Source organism: Cebus imitator, unplaced genomic scaffold, assembly GCF_001604975.1.
Source record: "Cebus imitator isolate Cc_AM_T3 unplaced genomic scaffold, Cebus_imitator-1.0 Scaffold13, whole genome shotgun sequence".
NCBI classification, from domain to species: Eukaryota; Metazoa; Chordata; class Mammalia; order Primates; family Cebidae; genus Cebus; species Cebus imitator.
The window spans coordinates 2,026,230-2,043,560 of record NW_016107328.1 but is presented as its reverse complement, the minus strand read 5'-3'; the positions used below and the strand labels follow the sequence as shown (position 1 = coordinate 2,043,560).

The 17,331-nt window shown below is 51.3% G+C and overlaps 1 protein-coding gene across 1 annotated transcript in view; it reads right to left on the bottom strand.

Moving 5' to 3' along the window:
* Positions 1-7,079: 7,079 nt before the first annotated feature.
* ZFAT (zinc finger and AT-hook domain containing) overlaps positions 7,080-17,331 on the bottom strand; it is a 224,205-nt gene continuing 213,953 nt past the window's right edge. Inside the window, exon 16 of the mRNA XM_017499885.2 lies at positions 7,080-7,995. Coding sequence (XP_017355374.1) covers positions 7,756-7,995 — 240 coding nt within the window. The 3' untranslated portion in view covers positions 7,080-7,755. The remainder of the gene's footprint in view (positions 7,996-17,331) is intronic.

Sequence of the window (17,331 nt, the reverse complement as noted above, 5' to 3'; positions counted from 1 at the left end):
GCCTGAGGCTCTGGAACCAGCAAGCTGTGGAATGGAGCTTCGTTCCATACCCAGCACCCCAACCCCAGACTCCCCCATACTGAGCTGACACCTTCCTGAATGCATGAGAGCTGAGTGGGACCTCAGAGATACTCCCATCCCAAACCCCTGACTACCTGCCAGGGAAACGAGGCCCCAATAATGCAAGGTCACTGAGAGAGTCCATGGCAGAGATGGGGAAAGCGACCACAGCTCCTGGATCCCTACAAAATGCAGTCACACTCAGATGGGCACCTGCTCTGGGTCAGGTGAGGTGCTAGGCAGGTAACAGATCTTATACAACAGCTGTAAGCATGTAGTACCCCCATTTCTCAGATGAAAACACTGAGGCCCTGAAATCAAAAGAGATGTGTCCCAGGGCTCACAACTAATAGAGCTGAGGCATGGATGCAGGTTCCTCTGAGCTCAAAGCTTGATCTCTTCTTGCTGCCAGAATGCAGAGGAAAGTGGGGCCACCCGAGAAGCAGAGAAGGGCCACACTCCTCCACTCCTCAGGGCAGTCCGCGGGTCCTCCACATCTACTTTCTGCTGGCACCCGGCTGGGGTCGGTCAGCTCGGGCTGGGGAGCCCCCGCCGCTGAGGCTGATGTAATGAGCACCCAGGGAACACTCACTGCCATTGTCATCCTTCAATGGAAGGAAACTGCAGTGCCAACACCTCAAATGACTTGCCCAAAGCTGCACGGCTAATTTAAATAAGATAAAAACCCTTAACTTGGGGCCCATGAACCCCTACAACTGTGCTCAGGTTTTGTGTGTGTACATGTTTTTCTGGGGAGTAGGTTGATGGCGTTCATTGGAACCCCCAAAGGGCTGGGCGGCCCTACAAAGGTAAGAGCTGCTGTTCAGATCCAGGGTTCTTAGCAGACGTGCCCAGCACATTAGCTTCCAACGTCTATGGGACGCTCCTCCTCCCTACTCCCCTTCGCCCAGAACATGCTCCCACCCTCAGCCTCCTCCAGCCCTCCCTCTCTGACATCTAGGATTTGATGAAAGGTCGGTGACTGGCACAAGCTTTATCTTTTGGGCCTCTGGAATGCCGGCTTCATGAGGGCAGAGTAAACAGAGTTAACAGACCTGACCTGAACGTGAAAGGCAGAGTGTGTCCATCGGTCCTCTTCGTCTTTCTGTCCAGCCTGCAGCATATGAGGTGTCTGCTGAGTGTGGGCAGAAGGAGCTGCAGCCAGGGGTGATCGCCCCCTGCACATTCAAGGCGCCTGACAGTTGCTAGGGCTTCGGTCATAGAAACTCTCCCAGTTACACTGTACTCAACCTGTAGATTTTGGCCACATGAAAATACCTCCAGGAGACATGTTCAATTCTAGAGATGCAGCAAACCTGTTACCTAGGAAGCTGAGCAGTTTGGAGTGGGGATACCGCATGAGGGTAGCAGGTGCTTCAGCCCTTCATGCAATCAGCCCCCGTTCGAGAAATGGCTCTGTCACCAGGAGTGGGACGCTGGCGGCTGCCCTCGGTCACACGTGCATGTTCTGCCAGTGGGATTATGTGTATTTCCCACCCAGTCCTCCCCTCTACCGTGGGAGGTCAGTATCAACCTCCCCACTTTAGAGACTTACAGAGGAAGGTCAGGGATAGGTGAAGGAACTGGGGGAACAAATAGCTTCAGGTTTGTAGATACTCCAAGAAAATCTTTGCTCACCACAGAGAAACAAGGCACTTTGGGGCAGGTTTTAAAGTCTGGTGGGTCACGTCAACTTCTGGCCTGACACTGTCCAAGGCTCAGGGTCCCTTCCCAATGCAGGCTGCCAGAGCTCTCAACCCTGCAGTCACCCGGTGTCTGAATCACATGAAGGCAGGATTGAGTGGGTTCAGGATGTGAAAGTAACTGCTGCTCCTTCTCACTGATGGCTGCACACACTCTGAGTGCCACCCCCTGTAAGAGGGACTTATCCTTGTAGTGGGGGTGGATTTGCAGTGACCCCTTCCCAGGTGTCTCTCCGAAAGGCCTGAGTGCTGAGTCAGCAACAGGCAGGAGGGATGCTGCTCTCAGAGAATGGAGCACCAGGGACAAGCCCTCCCCAGGCTGCGGCAGGAATCTCAGCCCCTTGAAGACACATGCCCTACCAATTCAAGAGTCACTTGTTCTGTGCCATCAGCAGAGCCCCCTTCCCTCTTGGAGCCTCAGTTTGCTTATCTGTGAAGTGGAGCCGCATGGCCGTCCCCCTCAGTCCCCCCGGCCCTGGCGTCCTGGCCTTGCTTCATAGTCTCTGCTCTGCATTCATGTATCTCTCCTACTGCCCTTCCTGATCACTGCCAACAGAGAACCCCTTCTAGCCTTCCCCAGCCTCTGGGTCTCCTGCAAGGGAACCTGCCCTCCCAGTTGTTCTGCCACTTATGTATACAACATGGTTACCATAGAACACAAATGATGACGATACTCACAAGGACGGTAAGAATGAAGCCTCCTTGGATGCCTGTGCATGCCAGAAAACTGATGTGCATCATCTTATTGAAGCCTCACAGCAATTTGAAAAGTGCTACTATGACCTCCATTTTAGAAGTGGAAAAACTGAAGCTCAGAGAGAACATGTGATGTTCCCAGCTCTTAAGGGGTGAACCGATGACTCCAACTTAGGGTTCTGATCCCAGACATGGCCACGATTCAGTTGCTCACAGCATATCCACAGTTCTTCTTCTTCTTTTTTTTTTCTGAGACAGAGCCTTGCTCTGATGCCCAGGCTGGAGTGCAGTGGTGCAATCTCTGCTCACTGCAACCTCTGCCTCCCAGGTTCAAAGGATTCTCCTGGCTCAGCCTCTTTAGTAGCTGGAATTACAGGTGCCTGCCACCACACCTGGCTAGTTTTCATATTTTTAGTAGAGACAGGGTTTCACCATGTTGGTCAGGCTGGTCTCGAACTTCTGACCTCATAATCCACCCACCTCTGCCTCCCAAAGTGCTGGGATTAGCCACACTTCTTTACAGAGTGCCAGCTGATAGGCTTCTAGATATGCCTGGACTGGGTGGACTCTATTAATTATCACAGTCAATAACGCTGTGACCTACATAGGACGAAGCAGGGTGAGTGCCCTTCCTCCAGGCCCTGCAGAATCTGTCTCTTGAGGCCAGCTGCCCTCCAGGTACCCGCATGTGGCCTAAGTGTTCACAGCAGTTCTGTCACTTGCAGCTCCTTTATCAGTTTCACCTGGCCCATCACACTCGCCTGGGGCCAAGGCTGCTGTCTGGGGCATCTTTCTGTGACCAACAGGTCTGATTCTGGATGCTCAGGAAAGAGGTGCAGAATGGAAGGATCTTGAGAAGCGGAGGCAGTAGGGGGCCCCTCTCTCTAGCCTGGCTCCCCCATGGCCTCCGGCCTGACACAGCCTTTTTCTGTCTACACAGACCTTTCTTCTCCCTTTTGTCTGCTTTGTGATAGTTAATAAACCAAACCACCACTGCCTTCTTAGCCTGCAGGAAGTTTAACAACTGTTATCTACCACAAACCACCGAAGCCTTAAATTGCAGCAGGAATGGTGACAGTGATGGATTAGGATTTTTAAAATCAAAACCAAACATGTCCCCGTCATGGCTAAGAGAAGGGCTGAGTTGACTTGAAAATAATGTACTTAGGAAATTTTGTGGTGCATGCTAAATGAAGTCTCCCCCTCAGCACTTTCTCCCGCTCCTCCAGCAGAGTGTTAGTCTACTTAATTGATTCCCAAAGATTTCCCACCACGACCTCAAACTATTCCCACTGTGGGGAGATTGATGGAATCCTGGATTTCATCCAAGGCCAGGATGGACAGTTCATTTCGAATTTTAAAGGGGGTGGAGTGGGGAGATGGATTTGAAATCAAATGGTCCTTTTTCTCCAGCCTTAGAAGATGGAACTGAAGAACAAGGGGAACATCATCAGTGACAACACTTAATGCATTTTAAATACTTATTACCAGAAAAATTAATTTGTTAAATTAGCCCCATAGATACAGATTATACAATGTCTCCTCAAAAAAGAAAACTCAGAGCAACTAATGCGTCTCAAACTTGCTGCTGCACAGCCAAGTCACAAGGTCACGTTCATGTTTGAGCACAAATAAGTGAGGCAGGAGCCTCCCCTCAGCCCCAGAGGCGGTGCTGAGCACATCACAAACACTACCCCAGTAATTCTCTCTAACACTACGGTTATTTGATAAACTTCTACATCTACGCACTGGGTGAGGACACCCACCTCTCCAATGCTGTCCTGAGAAGTGAATACTGAGTGAACAGAAGTTTCTTTGTAAGCCCCAATGCACAAGAAGTGCTGGTGCCTTACAGCAATTGTTGTCTTATCACCCCCTTGGCTAGTGGGGGAGAGGTGGCCCAGGCTGCCTACGCTGACACACCTGCTACAGTGAGGTCAGGCCAGGTCCGTGCTGCCTGGGCTTCAGGTCTTTAATTCCCCTTCCTCAGTAAATGAGAGCCTGGAGGCCAGTCACATGACAGAGGCAAAGCCCATCCACGTGCGAGACGGGTGTCATATGTGAAGGTGCATCTGTGGGAAGCACCAGGGCTCTTCCAGGGCACCAGCTGAATGCTGCCTCGACCTCCTCCCCAGCCCAAGTGTTACAGAGCACTCCTGACTGCTCCCCGTTTCCTGCCTCCACCTTGTCTCTGACCTTGGGTCAGCCCTGGGACTCTTAGACTTCTGCTCACACTCGACCATGTGGCCTTGGGCTTCGGCTCCCTGTAGCCGACCTGGCATCTCACCTCTGTCCTCCATATCATGGGCCCGCGCCGCCTTCCTGGCGTCAGGGCTGATAGACAGGGAGGCAGCACAGCACAGAGAGGGTGAGAAGTGCCTGCAGGAACAAGAATGTCATGCCTGTGTTCAAGTCCCAGATGCTTCACTTTCTAGCCTCAAGTGTCCCCCAACACGGGTTACTTACTGAGCCTCCATCTTCTCAGCTGTAAAAGCAAGAGAAGGGCTGGCAGGAGGCACGTTGGTTATGAGTGCAGATACTGCTTGGGCTCAATTCCTGGTTCTGCCACTTCCCGTGTGACCGCAAGCAAGTTACTTAAACTCCTGGGGTTAAGAGTTCCCATCAATAAAATTCTAACAATAGCACTAAACTCACTGGGTCCCTGTGATGAGAACACCCATACTCTCTGCGTAGATTAAGCTCTCTAGAAGAGCCAGTGTTCAGTCTTATGAAGATACAGGTGGACGGGAAGTCTGAATAGGAAGCTGCTCATGAAAGAGCCTCGAATGGTATCTGCCACACAATAGGTACTTAACACACATTCTAAAACAGAGGGTAGAGAATTCAGCCTTTCAGCACCTGCTTTCACCTTACCAGACACAAAAAAACACCAGGGGTCAAAAAGTACCTGAGAACAACAGCCAAGGGGGTTGGGAGCATGAGAAGCTCCATCTCACAGTCACATGAACCAACCACTGGCTGAGAAACTTCCCCCCTGAGCCCAGCATCAGCTCCCTAGGAAAGAACCATGGAGAACCAGCCCTCCTGCCTGCCCTACCCACACACCGGCCAGGCCTGGCCAGCCAGGACCACTGGGAATGCCTCAGCTTCCCGCTTTTCCTCGTAATCCAAGGGGGTGGGAGGGGAAGGTGAGGACACAGGGTCTGTGTCCAGGCAGGGCAAGCTCCGCACTCAGGCTGCACAGAGCACAGAGCACACTCAGGGAGTCCTCCCAGACCACCTGCATGCCCGCCCCTTCTCACTACCTTATGCCCTTAAGGGAGGAGTCTGAGGGATACTCTTGCTTAAGACCCCCATGCCAGAAATACAAGCAATCTGTGACATTTCCAGAGTGTGGGCCAGGACTCTGCTAAGAGCTTCAGGGCCTTCACTCATTTAATCCTCTTAATCATCAGGAGTCAGACCCATTTCAGAGATGGGTAAGCTAAGGCTGAGAGGTCTGATGGCATGGCAAGGGCATGTGGATAAGAAGTGACAGCAGGGTTTGAGCTCAGGCTCTCAGCCTGCGACCCGGCACTCACCCATCTCAATGCAGACCGCACTGATGCACGAGCAAGATGTCTCCTTCTAGAGAACCACCGTAACCTCCTCACACTTCCCTTCCTCTGTCAAAGGCCACTGCCTCCCCCAGAGTTTACAGAGTAAAATCCACATCCACCATTTCGAATCCCTGCTCTTCTAGGATCTGGCCTCGACTGATCTTTCTGCCCTTCACTTTAGAGTTGCCCCCGGACAAACACAAATGCCCATGGCTCAGGTCCATCTCCCATCTGCCCACCCCAGGGCTCACTGTGACTCTTCTTTGGAATTCCCTTCCCGCTCCCTCCCACACCAATCTCTGATGTGCAAAGCCTATCTGGGTTCCCAGGCCCTCCACCGGCGAAGCTTTCCCTAGCTCACCCCAAGCCAGCAGGTTCTGCCTCTTCCTTGCTTAAGGCAAGGAGTCACTTTCCTACTTGAATCAAAGCAGCAGCTTTCAAGCTTCTCCTGGCAGGTGACCTCAGGCCCTGCCGGGGTGAGGTGAGAGGGCTGGTAACAGGGAGAAGGTGAATTCTGCCCTCTTCGACAGGGCGGCTATTCTTTTACTTGCTTCTATGCCTGCATCAGATTTCATTGCAAGAAAGGGCTCTCAGAGGAAATAAATCTTGACCTCGGGGTGTCAGATGTTGGTGAGGATGTCAAGACACCCCAGGGCTGGGCTCGGTGTAGTGGGACTCAACTCAATATCCCCACAATGCTGTGCACAGAGCAGGAGCTGCAAATGTCGAGCTCCCAGGCTAGAAACCTTGGTCAAATAGCCCTGTGCGAGGAAGCTTCTGATGGTCAGCGTATTGCTCCTTCCAAATATGCAGTGGAGAAGACACTGTCACTTCTTGGCTGGCAGCAAACCAAATGCTGGGTGCCAGGAAATGGATGGTGAGGTCACTAACCTCCAAAAGTTTCAAAAATAAACCTAAATGCAGAGGAAAGAGCATCATCGTCTGCATTGTAAGGGCCTGGGTTTGGATGGGGGTCCTTCTGAGTGGGCCCCAAATCCAAGATTTCAACCTGGGAAGGGGAAATGGAAGCCATCCAGCCTTACTGAGGGAAGCAAAGCACTCAGACGGGAAATGTTTATATCCATCCACCTCACCTCCTTAGAATGGGAGGTGAACAGTGAACTAGTGCATTTATTTTAAAAGCGCAACAATTCCAGGATGGTAGGACGAGGCCCTGTGACGGGGTGAATTTACTTCACTTGATACCAAGAGCCCTCGATATTCAGGGAAGTGGGACTTTGTAGACAAAGCCAGGACAATTCCCCTACCCCCATCCCCCCAGCAGTGATTCAAAAACCATAAGGTTGCTCTCTGTGTCATGGCTGTCTCCCTCTCACCCGACTGCAAAGCGGCCGCAGATGAACATTTGGCACCTAGATGAGGGTCAAGGAGCTGGGACTGTGATGTAGGGAAGATGCTGAGCGGGGTGGGAGTCTCTGAATCCTGAAGCAAGGGCTGAAGGTGTGCACGTGTGGGGGGCTGGTGCTAACATCTTTTGGGAAGCAGATGATGAGTGTTAGGGGGTGTCTATGCTGGGGACAGGGTCCTGTGATGTTGCTGGTGATGCTGACTGCCTTGCCTACCCCAAGTTGGATGAGGAGAGTCCCATCAGGCTGCCAGGCAGGGAGGGCAAAGGAGAGCACCATTCTGTGGGCTGGGCAGGCAGGGCGGCCTCCCCACCCTAGGTGCCTGCAGAGCCTGGCAGCCCCACGCTGTGGCCGTCCGATGCCACATGTCTAGAGTTCCTGGGCCGGCTGCTCCAAAGCCTGCTCCTCCCCTGGCCGCATGGCCTCCTGCACGTAGACGATGAACTCCGAGGCCTCCCCGCCCTGTGTGTAGACAGTCACCGTCTCAATGCCCTCCACCTCGTCGGAGGACACCACCAGGTGGTGCTGCTCGGCCAGCTCCACGGACGCTTGCTGGACGGTCTCTTGGATCATGACCGTGTGGTTGGAGCTGGGCTCCTCCTCGGTGACCTGTGGGAGGAGGGCAGGAGAAAGGTCACTCAGGGCCCACTTCCAGGTCCAAAGTAACAAACTACAGCTTAGGAGCAACCAGCGCACTGCAGGAGGCTGTCCACTTTCCACGGATCCTCTCTACGAGGCTGTGCTTGCTCTCATGCCCATTTTACAGGTGAACAGAGCAAGGCTCAGCAATGTAGAGCAACCTGTCCCCAGCTGTGGCAAATGTTTCCGGATGCCAAGCTGCTTCCCGGGGCTTCCAGCAGGTGCGTGGTTACCTAGAGTATGAGGGTTGGAAAGCATTGTGGGGGTTATTTATGCAAGTGTCAGGGGTTGTGGGGTGCTCCTGGAAGTTTATAGCTGGTCCATCTGTCAGTGATAAAGGCACTAGGTCCATCCAGGGCTCTCTGCCTTTCCACACTCAGGAAGCTCGCCTCTGTGTGAAGATCTGTATCATACTAGGAAGGAGCAGATGTCCAGCAGGCCTGATTTTCCCCAGGTGTCATCCGTCCATCGACACTAATGCCTCAACTATTTGGGGAAGGCCTGCTGGTGGAAACTCACTGCCACAGGGCTGGACAGGAGAGTCTTCCGGGTGTCCGTCAGGGAACAGGACCTCATGGATTCTATGGCCAGGCCTTTCTCTGAAGCTCCAAGCTACCAGGCTCCAGGCAAGACCAAATGCCAGCTGGGCGCTAATGCCCCACATCCCCGATGCTGCCAGCTTCTGGCTGTTTGTAAATAATAACTGTCTTTGATCTTGAGAAACAAAAGACATGAAGTTGAGACCTTAGAGCAGTAAAAACAATGAACGGCTAGAAACTAACACGAGAAGAAAGCAAAGGGCCTGGAACTGTCCAGCTGGGGGATAAGAGAGTCTTCAGATTACAGAGAGGTGCCAGGAACACCCCTTCATTTCCAGGTGAGTCTGAATGGCAGGAAGGAAAGCTTTGTCCTGCACTTACTGGGCTTGGGGCATCAGTTCCACCATTTTTAAGCTCTGAGGCCTGGGCAAGACACTTCCCCACAACCTTCAGTTTACACATCTGCAAAACGGACCAAAATGTGTTCTTCAGAGGATTCCTGGGAGGATGGGAGCGGATTTTATATGCAAAGTGGGTGCTCAGTAACAGCACTGCCTTTCAGTCCCTTCACTCATACATTCAACCACTTTTTTTTTTTTTTTTTTTTTTTGAGACAGGCGCTCTTGCCCAGGCTGGAGTGCAGTGGTGTGATCTCAGCTGATTGCAACCTCCGTCTCCTGGGCTCAAGCCATCCTCCTGCCTCAGTCTCCCAAGTTGCTGGTACTATAGGTGTGTGCCACCACACCTAATTAATTTTTGTATTTTTGGTAGAGACAGGATTTTTCCACATTGCCTAGGCTGCTCAAACTTCTGAGCTCAAGTGATCCACCCACCTCGACCTCCCAAAGTGCTGGGATTACAGACATCAGCCACTGCTCCTGGCCTCAACCACACTTTTTAAAATACTTGCTGCTACCTGGAAGGTATTCTAGCATGTCAAGCATTCATTCTTTCACTCCACAGAAGTTTTGTCACCCTACCAGGTACCAGTAGATGGCAAGCTCCACAAGGGCAGGACCATGTCTGCCTGCTCACAGCTGTTTCCCCAGAGCCAAGCTTAATGCCTGGCACTCAGCACGTGCTCAGTACTTGCTGACTGATGATCCACTAGGCGCCAGATGCTAAGAAAACCACAGTCCTCTGAGGAAGCTGAGTCTCAGGGGGCAGGCACAGGGCACAGTGAATGATTGTGCTGTGGAGTAGCTGGGCTCCTGCAGGGGTGGCCTGTGCAGGTGTTGAGGTCCTAGCGGAGGCATGGGGATGGGGTGCAGGCAGACTGGAGAGCAATGACTCCCAGGAGGTGTAGGGATGGCAAGTCGGCTTGGACAGCCTCCATGAGGTCCCACTCGCAAAATGTCTGGGTCCTTTCCTGGCCTGCAATTGGCATTGGGTGGCCTCCTACTCCCTGCCTCTTCTGACTCTGCTATCTCTGGGGAGGGTCCAACTGACTTGGAAGGTCTCATCCTGAACCTGTGATTATTCCAGTCTCTGTGAGTGAGAAGGGCTGTGTCAACAGGTGGGGCATGTTTAATTCCGAGAGAAAAATGGAAAAGGTTCCTCTGGGGTGGGCTCCAGAGGTTCCAACATTACGGATTGCAAAGAACTTTTGATTTGGACTGATAGAATTCCCCCAGAGCTGGAGAGCTATTCTGAGTGGAAACTGTCTGTGCATTTAGACTGATTTGCTGTTTTCGAGTGAACTGAGACCTGTTTTTAGTTCTTTTCCTATTTGTTTCAATTTCATTTAACTGGGAAAACATACCATGAACCAGGATTTTAGAAGTAAATATTGGTTTATTTCACTTTGCAAGACAGAACCTGACAGAAAATTGGGGAAAGGGGAGGCAATGCACAGCTAATCTTTTCTCCTTTTACCTGTCAGTAAATGCGACACAAGGAAGGGTGGGGGGATGGGGATGGTTGACACCCAGGTCCCCAGGGCCTCACATGTGCAAACAAGCCCTCCACACTCCGGTAAACAGACCACACACAATACAGAGAGGCCAACCCATCCATGAGCTGTAACGCAGGCTCTGGGTCATGGCACCATCATGTGGACATACTGACTGTCACCAAAGCTAAGCCTAAAGAGGACAGTGACTCCTTCACTGACAGAAATTTTCCACTAGCTGAAAACTTCCACCCTTTAAAAACTCTAACCCCACAATGTCCAAGTCCTGACAGTGGCTGAAATCACTGCCAAGGACAAGGAGAACCACGCCAGGGACAGGCTTTTCAGGAGCAGAGGCTGTAGCCTCCTGTCCCCTGGCAGCACAGGGGACACATTCCAAGTTCTCAGGACCAGCCCCAGGAGGAAGCAGGAGGTCCCCAGCTGGCCTGACATCACAGAGGAGGCCAGTGTGCCTGACCTGAAGGTACACAATGTGCTAATAACTCTGCAGTACCTGAGGACTGCTTCTTGGACAGTGGCATTGGCCACAGAGGGTCTGTGGTGGGAAAAGGCACCACAGGGAGAAGAGAGTGAGCAAAGAACTGGTGCATGCCCTACAGACCCGCCAAGGCTACTGGCCACCTCCTTGTCACCAAACCCACTGGGCAGAGTCCCGTCTTCACCCTTCGAGTGATCTCTTCCATTTGGCATGAGACGCCCTCTTCACTGCTTCCACCTTTGAGCTTGCCAGCACTGGTCTCTGTGCCAGACTGCAGGGTCGCTCACTACTCTTCTCTTTCTGCCTACCACAAAGCCTGGAGGATTCCTGGGTCTCCCACCTTGACTTCTTCTCTGGACCCCTGGGCACTTTCAGTCCCGGCTGAGCCAGGCTGCAGCCACCAGTCCTGAACTCCAGATCACACCTCCATCTCCAAGTGGGAAGCAAACTCAGGGGTGTCTGTCAAACAATGTCTGAATAGGGCTGCGCAAAAGTCACAGGAGAGAAGGCATTTGGGGGAGAAGCGGCAGGTGAGGCCTGAAATGAAGTTTGCAGGTGGATCTTGAAAAGCCTTGATCATCAGCTGAGAGACTGAGACTTCATTTTACAAAGGAAGGCATTAGAAGTTTTCAAAGAAGGGCCCTGTGTCATCCAATCTGACATTTATGAATCAAAACTTGCCTAACATGAGAAGACTTTCTGAGAAGTAGGCTTCTCTCATTATCCCTCTAAGTATTTACATTTACTTGCCTGTAATCTTTTCTAACCATTCAATCTATGTAAAGATAACCTTTCTCCCTGTATTTTGTTTTGTTTTTTCATTTTCCAGCCTCCAGGATTTGTCCAACAGAATCACCACGAAATTCACCCACTGCTAATTATCAGAGTACAAAAAGTTTCCCAACATCATCCTTTGGGCTTAATTCACCAGAAAAAGTGATGGCGGCAATGGCAATGTGTATTTCACAAGTCCTGCAAAGAGCAGGCTTCCTGGTGTGCACAGACACATGCTGCTGCCCTGTCGTGTTACTGAGCCTCTGAGACGTGCAGGGTTCCTGAAGGTCGCCCGCAGCCTGCCGTTGGGCCTCCTTTACACTCTCTTGAGTGTTCAAGAGTGGCTCTGCTGGCCCTGCAGACGCTGCCCACACAGATGTCCACATCACAAAAAGCTAATATGTAGAGAAGATGCTTTACAGAAGGGGTTCACAAGGCTTTCTGCAAAGAGTGCACTCCCTTTGTGCATTTTGTGGTATATGATCATACTGTTTGCTTCTATACAGTTTTTACAAACAAGGCACCTCCTTCCTTGCTCCCACAGCACCCAGTATCCACCCAGCCACTTGTAGTTTACTGAACACTCTCCCATGCCTTGTCCCTATCCTATACACGCAAAGTCTCATGCGTGGGCATTTGTGTCCCCATTTTACAAATGGGGACACTGAAGCTCCTACTGGCCTGGTAACTCGAGTCAAATAGCCAGAAAGTAGCAAAAGCTCGAACTTAGTCTGGTTGATATGATTAAATTATCACTCTTTTCTCCTCCTGATTAGTCTCAGGCTGGCTGTAGAACTCTCAACCACTCTCTTTGTTCAAAATGATCACTCTAGTAGCTTAATCTATTAGCACAGGCTTAAAATTGTTCTCCACAACAGAAATAATATGGCTTTCACGGTGTCATTATCCCCTGAGATGGGTACTCCATTTTCCCCAATTGCTGTATCTAACACATCTATGAGAATGAATTATTAGCAGCATAGATGGCTTAATAGAAACACTTAACCCCTGGGACGCACAGATTGTTCACGGAATCAGGCACTGCATTCTGCTGTTCTGCTGCCTCCAGTGTTCGGGTGTCTGGACGGGATCACTGTCAGGACCGGTACGTTGCTGGGCTCTCTTCATGCTGAAGGGCAGCTTTCCTTGGAGACCCCATGTCTTCCTTTGCCTTAACCCGTCATCATCCATTTATCCAGCAAATGCCGACAGAGACTCCACTGTGTGCCAGGCAGCGGCTGTGGCTCTGACTGCCTAGCTGTATTGCTTTCTTCTGCCCCTCTGCCTGTTCTGCCTTCTCCGGCTCCTCTAGCTCCTCTCCTCACTTTCTTTGTAAAAACCCATTCCTCGAAGGTTAAGCTTTCTCCCGCCAACACATAAGAAAGTCCCAGAAGTTCCTCTAGCTCAGGAAACTCTCTTTAAGGAATGTGGGTCCTGCATTGCTTCCACAGTGCTCCCAGGGTGGCCTGAGGGGCCAGTGCACAGGGCTTTTACCTCCCATCTCTGCACAGATCTCTCCCAAAGCAAGCACAGTGCTGGCTCCTCCTTGTCCAGCCCAGTGCCACAGTCTTGGCAGGCACATAGTAGGTAGGTGTTGGTGATTTAGGCTGGTACAAAAGTAAATGTAGTTTTTGTTTGTTTTTGAGATGCAATTTTGCTCTTGTTGCCTAGGCTAGAATGCAATAGCGTGATCTCAGCTCACTGCAAACTCCGCCTCCCAGGTTTAAGCGATTCTCCTGCCTCAGCCTCCTGAGTAGCTGGGATTACAGGTGTGCACCATCACGCCTGGCTAATTTTTGTTATTTTTAGTAGAGACGGGGTTTCTCCATATTGGTCAGGCTGGTCTTAAACTCCCGAACTCAGATGATCCGCCCGCCTTGCCTCCCAAAGTGCTGGGATTACAAGTGTGAACCACCGCGCCCGGCCAGTAATTGTGATTTTTGCACCGACCTATAGCTCTAGACCTTCCCAGGTGTAGAACCTGGAGGTGATGACCAAGAGAACCGTCTGGAGCAGCCACAGACTCCAGGGCCAGCTGTTGTCTGCCCTTGGTTCAAACTCTGTCTGGTAGGAGCCCCTTCGATGATCTGAAAGTAGGGAAGATGGTGTATCTCTATGGAGGAGAGTCGCTTTGGCTCTGAAAGTCTCAAAGGTCCAATCACCTTATTCTATGGAAGAGAAGTCAAGTCTCAGAGAAAGTAAACTGCCGAGTGTCACGCTGCTGGAAGTAGAGCAGATTTTCGAGCTCTGGTCTGCAAAGCTCCCGGCCTGTACCAGGCAACTTCACATTAAGCCACAAAACACTTTGGTTCCGGGAGAACACAGCCAGGATGTCCAGCATGGCACCCAGGCAGGGGCGAACAGCAAGTAGGCTTTCCCTGGAGTAACAGTACTGTGTATAACAGCAGTAATAATTATTTTGAGACACGGTGTCACCCTGTCACCCAGGCTGGAGTACAGTGATGCAATCACAGCTTACTGCAGCCTCAAACTCCTGGACTCAAGAGTTCCTCCCACCTCAGCTTCCAGAGCAGCTGGGACCCTCCCTGGAATTACTGAATGAACAAAGAAAGCGGTAAACACACGATGATGATGATGATGATGATGGAGTCACATGAGGACAGATCTAAGGCTTTGAGATTACACTCTGGAATAAGAAGTGTTTGTTGGGGGTCAGGTGCTGTGTGAAGCAGTTTACATGTATTAGGTACTCAGTCTTCACAGTGCCCTAAGAAGTCTTAGTGTCCCAGATTTAGAGGAGAAGGGGACCCAGGGGAGGCTGACAAGCTGCCCTGGGGGCCTCTGCCACCCACTGGGTCCTGAGGAGTTACATGCAGGCTGCGGCCCTGCTCTGTAGACCTTTGAGCCTGCTGGCCACAGCAGCCAGGTCACTGTGCACAGCTCTGGGCTTGGCCAAGCCGGAGGCTGCAGTGTCAGGGTCCACATGATCTTTCTGATTCTCCCACTGGTCTCCTGCATTTGACCCTGACTTTTTTCATATCTCTCTTTCCTCTCTAATGAGAAGGTACTGCTCGACTCCTCTGTCAAATTACCCTCTGCCTGGGAAACACAGTCTCAGAAACACCCAGAAGCTGGCTGAAGCAGGAAGGACAACCCCTCCCCGCCTGAAACACGTTTTCTGGAATCCTTGACACTGAGAGGGAGGTGTCTTGCCAAACAGGAAGGTCATGGGAAAGGCAGTGGCCCATGGGGACACTTGACCTTAGCGTATAACCTGGCCCACAGCCTCTGAAACCCAATCCCCTAACATAGCTCCTTTTGTGTCAGAGGCTGCACCAACATCCCTCCCCAGGACACTAAAACAGCCCTGAGACACATCAAAGGACATCAAAATATGACAAACAAAGACTCATTAAGAGGATAGAGCGCTGCATCTCATGGCTGAATCCCACAGAGGCACCAATGAGAAAGGCGAAATGTTCTTACTAGCTGGGTATTTAAAGCAACAATTTTTTAAACTGCTGGTGGAACATGATAAACAACACAAATTTACATCACAGCTTTCAAAACACTGTGCAAAGAACCTCGTGGTGCTTGAGTCCCCCCATGCCTGCACAGAGGGCCTTGGAGCGCATTCCTGTTCAGTCCTGACAGGGTGCTGGAACTTCCGGGGTTTCATCAGACCACGCGGAACCTACCAAATTATTAGAACTTAGCTCTCAACACATAACTGAGTGATGAATAAAGGAATTTAAAATAAAACTGTTGGCCCTAAAACAAAACACCAGAATGACAGGGAGGTGGCATCAGTTAACTTCGTATTGGGTTTGCAACCCTTTGGAACAAAGCTGCCACCATTGCAGCTGCCTTTAGATGCTGCCCACATTCCCAGTGCCCTCCCGCAAGCCTGTGCCCTCCATCAGGCACTGGGAGGAAGATGAACCATCTTTGCTTAAGGAATTCCAGCTAGGGGGTCTCTTTAGGACAGGAATCAGCCTTTATGTTTTTCGGGAAAAAGAAACTCCACTGTCATCTCTGCCACCACCACCAGGAGGTCATTTTGCTTCGGGCATCCTTCACGTTTCAAATCCATTTGTAAATAAATTGAACCAGGTTCCTGTTTATTAAACCACGTCTCGGAGAACAGCCCTCTCGCAGATATCATTAATGTCCCTGAAAGGGAAGGCACCTGTGGCTGTGGCTCAGGAAACAAATAGAGAAGCCCCTCTTTCTTCTCTTGTTGGCATGCCTGTTGTTCTTAGGATCAGTTCTCAGAACCTGCTGGGAGGCAGCCCCAGACCCCGACCCGGCCTTCCGCACTTCAGGGGAAGCAGGCAGAATGCACAAGGCCACCAGGAGAACACAGCCACTGTCACGATCATCACCACAGAGAATGTGGTGAGCACCATGATGAGATCAGGCATGGGAGAGGCAGTGAGGTGAAGACAACAGCCGATTGAAGACTAGATGCAGGCAGTGTGCACAGGGGTGGGGGGGCGTGGGTGAGGGTTTGCTATGTACATGCACATGCCTATGTGCAGGAATATGGGTGTGCATATGTAGATATCCATGCTTATGTGCAGATTTATGGGTGTGTTGATACATGAATATTGTGCACATATGTGCATGTGATAAATGCGTGTGCATGTTCACGGGTATGGGCATGGCCCATCACTATGCTTGTGTACCTCCATCTTTAAATCTCAGCAAACGCCTGCAGGTAGAAGAAATCTCTCCTTGCTCACCCTTCCTTTTCTTCTTTCTCTTCTGTAGCCTGTGACACTACTTGCTCCCTGGTTTACAGTCACTTCTCATAATGGCCCAAACGGGTAAACCCCTCCAAGCTTACAGAGTGTTTGTGGATCCCATGCCTCCTCTCATTCTCACGGAGCCCTATGAGGAAGGCAGCGTAGAGGGGATTCCCAGTGCATCCCTTTGAGAAGCGGTGGCTCAGAGAGTTGATGTGAGCCCTTCAGCTAGTAACAGGTGATTCTGGAATTTGAAGCCCACAGCCTTCTGTGTAACAGTCACGGCTTCCTCCAACCTTCAAAACAAAGCCCAAGCTCCCCTGTTGGATGGGCAAAGCCCTTCCTGCCTGGCTCCTTCTCCCACACTCAATCTTGGTTCCTGAACACACACGCTTTCTGCCTCTGAACTTCCAACTGTGTTGGTCTGCCACCTTTTCCCAAAGATCCCTTCTTGTTCTTGAGAACTCAGGTCCATGCCCTCTCCTCCAGGAAGCTCCCCCTGGCTCCCTGAGCCAGTGCCCCCTTACAACACTGTGCTGACTCCTGTTACACACCAGTGCCACTGGATCCAGCCATCACACTATGCCACACTAAGGAGGCGCGACCTGTGTCATGCTCTCCCTCGCCTTCGTGGCAAATGGTGAACAGTGAATGCTGCTTCTCCAATGAGTCACTGGGATGAAGAGCGCAGAGTGAAAGTCTTGCTCAAATCACCACCAGATGAGGCACAGCTGAAGAGGAGAGAAGACGCCCCACCAGGGCTTGGACCCCCGCATTGAGCGACCACAGGAATAAGAGTGTTAGTTAGAGAGGAAATGCAGCAAGCCCCATTGGGGGGCAGCTCAGGCACAGGTTCCAGGGGGACTTCTAAGGAAGAGGGGAGTTCTGACTTCG